This window comes from Amphiura filiformis, chromosome 17 (genome assembly GCF_039555335.1).
Source record: "Amphiura filiformis chromosome 17, Afil_fr2py, whole genome shotgun sequence".
Taxonomy (NCBI): Eukaryota; Metazoa; Echinodermata; class Ophiuroidea; order Amphilepidida; family Amphiuridae; genus Amphiura; species Amphiura filiformis.
Genome location: NC_092644.1, coordinates 16814964 through 16827228, shown reverse-complemented (window position 1 = coordinate 16827228; position 12265 = coordinate 16814964). Strand labels below are relative to the sequence as shown.

The 12265-nt window shown below is 37.3% G+C and overlaps 1 protein-coding gene across 1 annotated transcript in view; it reads right to left on the bottom strand.

Moving 5' to 3' along the window:
* The window catches only part of LOC140137381 (sodium- and chloride-dependent glycine transporter 1-like), a 35892-nt gene extending 29346 nt beyond the window's left edge, over positions 1-6546 (bottom strand). Inside the window, exon 1 of the mRNA XM_072159018.1 lies at positions 6270-6546. Within this exon, the coding sequence (XP_072015119.1) occupies positions 6270-6344 (75 nt within the window). The 5' untranslated portion in view covers positions 6345-6546. The remainder of the gene's footprint in view (positions 1-6269) is intronic.
* Positions 6547-12265: the final 5719 nt, after the last annotated feature.

The window sequence follows — 12265 nt, the reverse complement described above, 5'->3', positions numbered from 1 at the left end:
AGATTTAGGATATTTACTTCGAGGACTGTTGTTTATCAAAAATGTGAAAAATATCAAATTTTAATAATTTGTCATAAAAATTGTATTATATCGTGAATTTCAAACAATGAAATTTATTTGATACCAGAAAGACATTCTTCGTATTCAGAATGCAATTCGATATGTCTGATGTGCTCTCATGTCCCACAAAAATACTATCGAAACGCTCAAAACGCTCATTCCAGATCCCTTAATTTGGTTAATTTTCTTTTCTTGTTTTCTTTCTTTATTTTTCTTTGATTTATATTGCCAGGGTAAGGAGAGGGAACTAAAGGCCCATTCAGTGATTTTTTTTTTTTTTCATCCCGACGATTGTAAAAATCATCAAAATTCAGATTTTGGATACTAGACTGCGGAACTCAGTCTTCAATGATAGTCAGTAATTTTTATATTTTGGACATTATTATGACTATCATTTGAGGACTGAGTTCTTATGATCCGAGGAGCAGTTTCAGACAATTGCTTGGGATTATTGGGGCAGAGGTTATCTTTTGAATTCTTTCATGACCACTGAAGCATAGTCAAACCTGTCAAGGACACTCGGCGTGAATTGAAAGACCATGTCACTCGCCACAAAAGAATGTCAAAGGTCATAAAACAAATTGTGTCTTCTGCTATCTAAAGGCCTATGGCTGATTTTGTACCTTTCGTCATTGTCATAGATGTGCTAACATAGCTTGCTAGTGCAGTGGTTCAGCCGAAAACCGTGTGTCTAAGACAAAAAATAATGCATTTACGTGAGTCTGTAATTTATATACCGGTACTGACAGTATATAAATTAGCTACATATATTTGAATGGGGCTTCAACTTCGTCAATACTGTCGTTTTCCTGTTTTGTTTTTTGCCATTTGTTTTTCATAAAAAAATTTATAAACGTAACAATTTGATTTTTTTTTTTCACTTTCGCTGGGATCAATGAATGGGACTTTATAGCGCGGATTATTCAAAACTTGTTTTTACCTACTGCTGTATAGTATTAATCCGATTATTACATAACTTTGCCAGCGTATTCAAGACATAGGTTATGTAGGGATAAACTGTACATGGGTATAGAAGCCCTGCATGCTTTTATCGATTGGCTCCAAACAAAGGATTTGAACCGGTGTCCTTCACCGTAATCACGGCGCAGTAGCCTACAGTCCATTCAATCAAATGTTGTCAGTGTGCGAGACGAACGATGTATAAATCTGGAGGTCACATCATCACTTATCATGCTTATTGTAAAAAGTTTGTCCAATGCATATACTGTGTGTATTGTTACCGGGTATTGTCAATACAGTCAAGCAAACAGGTATTATATTTTGAAAAGGCCGCTATAGTATATTCACAGGGGTGTCTTGAATGGCCAATCATATGGGACATAATCAAATTGCAGTGACTGCTTCCTTTGTTACCACATGTCAGTCATCTTGTGATTATTGGACCATGTAAACCTGCAAAAACGAGCCAAAGTGCAGGCCCTATGAAACCCGATTCTGCCATTTTTTAATTCGCGGACCTATTTTCTCAATAATTATAAAAATGCGACTTTTTTGGCGACTGAAATTTATGTATAGGCTTTACACTTTTATTTAAGCTATAATTCGCCACTGCTTCTGATTAATAAGTCTAAAGACCAGCCCAAAATACCTCAAAAAGTTTCTATTTTTTACCGGAACTCATTAGGGTTAAACAAATGGCGCATTGATTTAGTGGTGTGCCCCCTTCAAGGAATTATGATGTTCATAAAATCGAATTGTGTTATATTTTTCTTGAAATATAAAATGTTTTGAGTAAAACACTCAAGGTTTGAGTGCTTTGTGACATCCACATCAAGAGAAATGTCCCATCAAAGATACATGGTGCATTCCACAAATGTGCACATTTTCAACATTTTGACCATTTGTGCTTATTTCCCTAGATTTGCATTAAATACCAATTCTCAACATATAGTTTTTGACCGTTTATCTGCTAAAACCGCTTTAAAATTAAAAGAAATTAGGTTTCATAATGGCAAAGGTCTATATAATTTTACAACAATCACCCCCCTTATAAAATAATTAAGATTTGAGAGGTTTAAAGACTTGTGCCGATTTGTCACCTTAAGACAATTTTGCTTCAAATCTGAGAAATCGTAGTTTTCTCACAATTTTTGACAGTTCTTTAACTTTGAAGGCCTCTGAGAGAATAAACATAGCGCGACTTGCATCTAAAACGCATTAAATATATTTACTAACATAAAAACTATCTATTTAAATAAAAAACCGCAATTTAATCGAAAGCCAACTTCAATTTTGGCTGAATCTCTCAAGAGCACGATTTTACGCCTAGGCCCTTCGAAGGGCGCACACCACTAAATAATCTTCCCATTGAAACACGTGTAAAAACACCGGGTTTCTTTGCTCATTTTGAGGCCTTTTGGGCTCGTTTAAAAAAAATTATGATGACCAGTCGATTGCAAATCGATGAAAGTTTAACATATGTTTCAATGTATGGGGCTCCTTCCACCTCGTTTTCCCGCTACGAGGCCGCGAACAGCGCCCTCACTGTTTTTGACATGCTCTCAAGACTGCAAACCCGATTCTGCCATTTTTTATTTTTCTGACCTATTTTCTCAATAATTATAAAAATGCGACTTTTTTTTGGCTACTCAAATTTATGTATATGCTTTACACTTTTATTTAAGCTATAATTCGCCACTCTTTCTGATTAATAAGTCTACAGACCAGCCCAAAATACCTCAAAAAGTTTCTGTTTTTACCGGAACTCATTAGGGTTACACAAATGGCGCATTGATTTATATAGTGGTGTGCCCCCTTGTGCATGATCAGTACCACATATGGTGTTGCCATTATAGAAAATTCGATTTGTTGTCAGGTAAAACGCAGGTTTTGTTTCCAGTACACTAACTCGAACAGCAATTGTCTCGAGACAGCAGGAAAGCACAACAACGCAAAGAATAGACTCCGCATTGCCCCCACGATCATGAGGACCATTTAATACACATAAGCTTATTTATAATAATTTCACAATCTCATAGAAATTAAGACTATATTGAGATAATAACAGATTTCATATCAATTAAACAAATTATATACATTGAGATAATTAATTGCAGCAAGCATTTGGAATTATTGATTATCTTCATATAAATCAATAAATACACGAATTATTGGAAAATGTGTACAAGCCAACCATACAGGCTGGACAAACAAAAGTTGACTTCTGAATCACATTTAACCAAATTTCATCTTAAGCAAATCTTAAGCATATCTTAAACAGATACATCTTTGGATCAAACAGAGGATTGGATTGGAAAACAGCATTTTTAACCGCAATTAAATAATTAGAAATCTCCAAAAGAATAAACAATGCCAACACTAGCAAACGAACATTTTGTATTCAGCAAGATCTGGCATCAATGCTGAAACCATTTACTGATATATAATATATTAAATCCACCATTATTTACAACCAAGTAAATAAAGATACACCAAATAAGTAACAAAGCATTATAACCCTGGTATAAAAACGCAGTAGAAAGGGAGGAAAGCATGAAGGCAACCAATAGCCCACTATAAAACGCAGTAGAAAGTGGAGACAATCTACTGACGAGATTCTTCAGGTTTTGAAGAAACTCCACCACCCTCAATAAAAACGCAATAGAAAGTGGAGACAATCTACTGACGAGATTCTTCAGGTTTTGAAGAAACTCCACCACCCTCTATAAAAACGCAGTAGAAAGTGGAGACAATCTACTACGAGATTCGTCAGGTTTTGAAGAAACTCCATACAAAGCTTTCAATAGCCCAATAAAGCCATTCAACCATAAAACGCAGTAGAAAGTGGAGACAATCTACTGACGAGATTCTTCAGGTTTTGAAGAAACTCCATACAAAGCAATCAATAGCCCAATAAAACCAACAAATACCATAAAACGCAGTAGAAAGTGGAGACAATCTACTGACGAGATTCTTCAGGTTTTGAAGAAACTCCATTCAAAGCAATCAATAGCCCAATAAAACCAACCAATACCATAAAACGCAGTAGAAAGTGGAGACAATCTACTGGCGAGAATCTTCAGGATTTGAAGAAACTCCATAAAAAGCACTCGATAGCCCAATAAAACCAATCAATACCATAAAACGCAGTAGAAAGTGGAGACAATCTACTGACGAGATTCTTCAGGTTTTGAAGAAACTCCACCACCCTCTATAAAAACGCAGTAGAAAGTGGAGACAATCTACTGACGAGATTCTTCAGGTTTTGAAGAAACTCCACCACCCTCTATAAAAACGCAGTAGAAAGTGGAGACAATCTACTGACGAGATTCTTCAGGTTTTGAAGAAACTCCATACAAAGCATTCATTCCCCTTCTATAAAACGCAGTAGAAAGTGGAGACAATCTACTAATGATATTCTTCAACATTTGAAGAAATTCCACACAAAGCCTCTATTTTTAAGCATAAAGCAGCATAATTGGACATACCATTTTATTGGAGTTTCTTTAACCATATTTAGTTAACTGATTCACCCTTCCAGCTTTTGGGAGGATGGGTGGGATTTTTTGGTCCATCAAGATCGAAGGAACAATTGCAAGTGCATCACTAGGAGAACTATGGACATAACAAAGGAATGAAAAAATAAGACGGGAAACCTGAATGGCTGCACACCACTAAAGTGACAGCTGACTGGACAGAAAACTGAGCTTGTTGCTATAACAACATAACAACAACCCCTACATTAAAACTGAATTGACCAGGAGACCAAAAAACTTTAAGTGTACTTGAGAATGCTCAAGTGGGAATAAGAGGATAAGCCTCTACACCTATATGCACATGACAGCCTAATGTCCCCTGCTGCTGAGACAATCTAGTTTTTAAAAGATTTGCAACTTTAAAAAACGGAATACACTAATTAGCGAGGCCTTGCTGTTTGCTGTGGATATATTTTACTTCATTTTATAAGTAAAGATTTTGAAATCCAAAGTAAAAATTGTGATTTCAGTGAATAGATTCATCAGGTTTGTACATCAAATCAAATTAGTAATTTTGCTTGTCAAAACCAGTAAGTTTTACTTACTAATATTCACTTTCCCGGGAAACTGGCTTCCGGTTGTGGGTAGTCTTACTTCCAGTCTTCAAAAGTGTGTCAAATACGTGACTTAGGAAATAAGTGCCCTCCTCTCTATTCATGGTATTTGACCCACTTTTGAAGACCCACCACTTCAAAATACCCACCAAAAATATATGATGTGCCCCCGGGAGGGGAGGGGGGTGTTACCGGTTTTACAAAATCATGAAATTTATAGGCTACACTTTTTACGTTTACATTTGGATGTTGAAGTGAACAATAATAATTTATCATGTAGGCTATGTATGGCTGGTCTGTGACTGCAGTCTGAACCCGATTCAGAAATGAAGTTTGTCATGTTCAAATCAACACTGTCATTTACATGATGATAACAATAATATTCAGTCAAACATTTTTGATGGATATGAATAACAATATCCAACACTTCTGGCATAATGGGGGAGGGGGGTTCTTCGAAAAAAAAAATGTTCAGGATGTGACTTTTGGATGCTTACGTTCTTTATACCAGCTTTGTGCTATTTTCGCAATCCATCCGTATACCAATACCAGCACCCAAATAGCACCCAAATTGGGTCCTTTTAAAGGGGAACTTTTGCCTAAAATACGCATTGGGTGCATTGGCCGTCACCGAAAACCAACCCATACCAAAATCGCTGAAAAGGTACCCCAAAACAGTGGCCGTGGCAAACACAAAACGTTTTACATAAAACGTTTTATTGTCGGGTTGAAAGGGTATAAAACGTTTTAATAACGTTCTAAAACCATTTTTGGAAACGTTTAAACTAGATGCAAAACATTTTAACGTAATGTTATTAAAGATTTTACAAAATATTTTCCAAAATGTTTGCCGAAAATATTTTACATTATTATTTTCACAATATTTTAAAAATATTGTTGTAGTGTTCATTCCAAATAAAACGTTTTAAAAACGTTTTCATGACCTTTTGAACCCGACATTTTGATGTTATTATAACGTTTTGAATAAAACCAAAACGTGTAATAACGTTTTAAGAACATTTATAATATAGATGGGAGGGCCGTTTTCGACAGCGACGTTATGATATATTATAAAATCATTAGACAACCTATCCTATATACATAAAATTAAAAAGTAAAAGAGTAAAAGAGAAAAAAGTATGCAAGATGCAACATTTACCTCAGATTCAGTATGTTCAGGAACGTCAAAATGTTCCAATGCAGCGAGCTGGATACTCATACGCCGTAAAGCCATGATGGATGGTGGTCAGAAGGATCGATTGTAACTTTGCAGAAATTGCCCTGGTACGTGGATCGCCAAAAACCTAACCGTCCTGAACACTGACCCTTACGAAGTTGAAATGTAAATAATATCCTTCTTCTGCAGTTCACCATGTGTTTTAAAATAAGTATGAACTCTCAAAAAACCTGAAACTAAAATTTTCGACGAGGCTGCGGGTACTTTACATGTTCTGAAAGAATAGACCTATACATAATAAAGGTTGGGACAGTCCGGGGGCGAAGTCTTTCACATTATGGGCGACTTTAACTTTTGGATGAGAGTCAAAGCGATTCCACTACATTCTGTGGCAGCGAATTGAAATCAGGAGGGTCAAAATGCTTAAAATTGAACTTTTATTTCTAAAAGGGGTGGGGTTAGTGGCGGCTCTAAGGGGGAGGGGCAAGAAGGGCATTTTCCTCCAAATGTTTTTCTTATCCCCGAGTTTTTTCCCCCACACTTTTAAGGCAAACATCCTCCCCAAATTTCAAACATTTCCACTTTTTGTGGCAATTTTGTGGAAAATTGGTTGATTTTGCCAACCCTTACCCTCCCAAAAATCATGGTACCTGGTGTTAAAGCACGGGGGAAGGGGGCGGGGGGAAGTGGGGTGTGGGTGTGTGTGGGGGTGTGTTGGTGTATGGCGGGGGTGAATACCACATTGATGCTAAAATACTCTGAAATTCAACAAAATGTTTACCTGCGAAGTAACACGGGAACAAAATACGCTCTCCCCTTTAACTTCCGGCGCCACTAATGAAAGGGGGGTACGCGTTCCATCAGACTATATGGAAGGGTTCCACCGGAAAATTAGACAATAGTAACTCGATGCTATAATGTTTTGGTTAAGAAACGTCAACAGTTGCCTGTTTCAGATTTGTATTCGCATTACAATAGAGATTACGTTGGACACGTATGAGGGGAAAGATCCTTGTATTATTTAAAATATTTTCACCTTTCACGGTCTTTTTTATCTTGACTAAATACTTGCAAGTATTAGTTTAGCCTATTTCTGGAACCACCTGCTAACTGCTAGACAAAACTGACATTATTTTGAAATGAGTGCCTGGAACTTCAGGAGGCCTATCGGATCGGGACGCATGAACCTATACATATTACAAATAGCTATAAATGGAGAAGTTATAAAACTTATTCTGATCCAAAATATTTAGTTTCACGTAAAAATCGCAATCTCTCTAGTGAGTAAAAGGGGCTTAGGAAGGTATTCAACAATGGGGGCTGACAAAAACAAATTTTATTGATAACCTGTTCTGGGAGTGCTTGGGGTGGGGTGGCAAAAATCTCCCATTTTCCCGGTATCTGATCACATTTTTGTTTACTTCAAATGGAATTATATGGTGTCAATTATAAGAATGTTTGAAATACTTATAAATATGAACAGGATATCGGCGTTTTTTTTATTGATTTCAACCCATCTGCATATAATGCGACCCATGCACGATCAATTATTTGATTGAGCAATATCAAAGACCCTAGATACAAGAGTGGACACAAAATCTACCATTGTGCACTGTACACACGAACATTAATAGTGATTTTATTGTCCAACCGTCCAAACTAGATTAGATCTCTTCGATATTTTGTATCCAGTCCTGCATGTAGGATTAGGTAAAAAGATTCTAAAGTTGTCCTCTCATGCAGGAGAACCCTTAGAGGTTCTCTAAAGAACCAAGAATGGTTCCCAAACCATCGAAAATGGCCCCAAAAATGTGATACGGAATCGTTTTCGGTTCTTTAGAGAACCTTTAAGGGTTCTTCCAAATTAAAGAACCTTTTTTAGAGGTTCAAGAGCAGTTTGCTCTCTATTGGGGTTCCGGTTGAATGTGCCTGGAATTCCACATTTTTTGCGGAGGTTAGGTCTGGAATTCCAGACTTTTTTTTTCAAAAAAATTAGTTTGCCCTCTAAAAGTGGGCTTTTATTATGTGGAATAGCTCAATGACCATTTGACTACTTTCTCTATACCACTTGACCACTGACCATCTCATCGTCTGTCCTCAACGTCTGACCAGCACAGGCGGCATAGGACACGCAACACGTGACGTACGAGGCTGGCGAAGATACAGGGCTGACAGCCACATTCAAAATACACGGTTAGCAATTACAAATGGAAAATTAACATACTTGCAGTGGGGTACTTTGTCGTACCCCAACGGTTTTAGAGTAAGATAATTTTGCTTTGACACCACATAACAAATTTAGAATTGTTTGTGAAGATTTCGTGATTATGTGTTAATCCAATGGCGACGTCAAAAATGGCGATATCGCTTCCACCGCCGCCTGGACCAGCATTTGATATACAGAGAGCCCTCTGCTGATGTTATTGGCAATAAATGCTAAATTGAGCTTGGACATGTTGGAGGTGATGTACGTTGCCATACAAAATGATAAGGTTATGTAAAATTCAAGCATTTTTCTGTTCTTTCTGCATGGTTCAAAGTATGGATGATACGTGGCAGCATATGGGGATAAAACCTAATAAGAACAAAATACCGTAAAACCTCGTCTACAAGCATATTATAATTATAGTGTTTTTGATGAAAGCTAAATTAAAACGATACATGCGTAAATATGTCAAGACAATAGTTTGGCTTACAATAATACTTGTTTGTATATGCTTAGATCTGTAATTTATTTTGTCAAATTCCATAATGGCGCCTGGATTAATTTAGCTTATATCGGAAGTACTCTACATGCTTGTAGACGAGGTTTTGCGGTATACTAACATAGTGTTATAAGAGTGTTGACGAAATTTTTTGAAACATTTTTTGAAAGCACAAAATATTTTACAATAACATCTTGGTAACATTATGTTGTTGTATAGTGTATTTTCATTCAAAACGTTTTAAAACATTTTCATGATCTTTGTAAGAACCGACATTTTATGTTACTATTTTTTTTCTTTTTTTTATCCAAGACCATTTAAAACGTTATAAAAACGTTTTGTGTTTGCTGGCACGGGATTATCAGTGATCTTCCGAACAGAGCACCTTGTGACCAGATCTGGTCCAATCAGGCTAAAGTCGGCAATGATGAAACTGAGATATAGGCAAAAATGTGAGGAGAAAAACAATTAAAAACATAAGAAAATTAACACAAAAAGGTTCATAACTCTGCCACCGTGACCACGTATTCAAGAGACCAGGGATTCAACATCAGTAATATGTATAGGCCAGGCCTACTGAGCAAGTAATGGTTTAGTAACTTAATTTTCATAATTTCCGAAGTTTGACCTGAGTGGATCAGATTGGTTTTGCATAAACATAGACGTGCTGGCAGCTATTGCGCTTACCCACTTCTAGCACTGAGCAGTCAGTAAAACGTGAGCATTGGATAAAGGCAAAACTGACATGAAAGTCCTAACGTCCTCAGGGACCGTTCACGAACACTTGTAGGGTGGGGGGGAGGGTATGTAAAGGGGGGGTGAAATGTTTCATCTCTCTGAAGGGGGCCTTTAAAAATCATGATCAGCTTAATTTCTATCGTAAAACATGAGTTTACACTATTTTTTATGGGGTTGACGTTCATTTTTCATGGCCAAAAAGGGGAAAGGGGGGGGGAGGGTGGGGCTGAAAATAATTTCAGGTCCGAAAGGGGGCCCTAAAATATGTGCTTTTTTCTTTTTCCATCAGGCCCCCTGTTCCAAGTATTTGTGAACGGTCCCTCAGGTTTGTCGATGAGTCCTAACTTCGCTGAGTACTTTTGTAGACCAAATTTTAGTAGTAGTTTGCTTCCGTATTTAATTTATACGCTCAAGTGAAGTTGTAGAATTCTGAATTCAGAAAATTCCTTTAATTTGCAGCTTTAGTTTTCATTTATAGCTGAAAACCATTACACTGTTAACTCAGGGAGGAGAGGCCAAAACCTTCCGATCATATCAACCCTGTCCTCCAAGCGTCTGGCAACATCTGGCGTAGCATTTGATATACAGGGAGCCCTCTGTAATATTATTGCTAATAATGGTAAAAATATTATAGGCCTACTTAAAATACACCTTTTTCGTAATTGACCACTTCGTTACCGTTGGTGGCGTTTGGCTCTGCTAACTCCTATTCAGGCGGTGATGGAAGCGATATCGCCAATTTTGAGGTCGCCATTGGATTAACACATAATCATGAAATCTTCACAAACAATTCTAAAGTTGTTATGTGGTGTCAAAGCAAAATTATCTTACTCTAAAACCGTCGGGGTACGACAGTGTACCATATTGCAAGTATGTTAATTTTCCATTTGTAATTGCTAACCGTGTATTTTGAATGGGGCTGTCAGCCCTGTATCTTCGCCAGCCTCGTACGTCACGTGTTGCGCTTCCTATGCCGCCTGCTCCTATTAGGCCGAGCAGAAAACTGAAAGCGAGGCCAAAGATGTTAATTACATACGCCCACTTATGCAAAGTTAATTAATCAAGTAACTATAAGAATTATCTAGCTGAGACTGGGTACATAACAAAAATAACACTTGTCCAAAATTCAAGCACTTTTCTAGTGTTTCTGGTTCTTTTCATTGGGATGATAGTACGTGGCAGCGTATTGGGATGAGACGAATATTCGTCTCAGGTGTTGGGATCGATGATGGCTGACATAATTATATCATTGAAGGCCTACTACATAAAGCGTACCTATTGCAAACATGACAATAAACTTTAGAGATCATTTAAAATAAACAAACAATGTTTTCCTGGGAACTTTTCTCTTAATTTTTAAAAGCACGGTTCGATGTAATAGTGTATGTAAAAGCTTGTAAACCTGGATGTATACCCGTTTGTCTTAGTAAGTGCCATATCCAGGACTTTTTAAAGATGGTGGGGAGGGGGGGGGGAGGGGTTAAGGCAACTTTCAACGGGGGTGGGGGAAAATTGACGAAAATTGTCAAAAGTAGGCTAAACAGCACAAAAAAGGCCTAATTAATGGCAAGCCTAAAATGGAACGAGGCTAGCGTCCTTTCCAGCCATCTTCATATCCATAGGCCTATGCATAGACCTTAAAAAAGAACCTCGTTCAAGTTTGTAATAGGCTAATGATTGTATTTACACAAAATGCTAATTGGGCAAGTACATGCAATGCACTAGGCTATACAACTTATTTTTATGTACTTGCAATTGATATCTATGGTCTCTTCAAAAATAAATGTCCATGCATCTGAAACAATGTGTTGGAGCCTGGGGGACAGATAATTATTGCACAGCCCCTCGAAAAGCCAATATATGAAATACATCTGTACATGTAGTCTATGGGGTCTACTGCATAGGCTCTGCGCTGTACCATACTAGTACTCTTCTAGTACATGGTGAACGGGGAGGGGTAACATCCTCAACTCTTGACATCGCCAGGATTTAGTCCAATTGCATTCACACATGTTTACTTTTTATATCCGAAATGTTATGATGTGACCATGCATGTGATATACACTCTTAAACGATATACTCATTTTTGAATACAAACTTGTCAAATTTGACATGGGATAAACTATTCGATGGAGACATACGGGGCGCACCATTAGATTTCCAGGGGGGGGCATGGGAGTTTTTGAAAAAAAAAACTCCCTCACCCAAGAGACGAAAAAAACTTCGCCCACTAGTGAGACGAAAACATTTTTTTGCCTTACTGATGATTAAAAAAAAAACTTTGTATAAAAGTATACATTAAAATTAAAAATTAAATACTTCGTCGCCGAAGGCGGCGAAAAAAAAAAAAAATCTGCCTTCGGAGGCGAAAAAAAAAAAAAAGAATTCGCCTGCGGCGAAAATAAAATTCTGCCTGACCCAAACTCCCATGCCCCCCCCCTGAGAATCTAATGGTGCGTCCCTAACAGATTTCTCTTTCTCATTTAAGGTTTTATTTATGCGAAAGGATTTAATAATATGAAGGTCAAGTTTTAG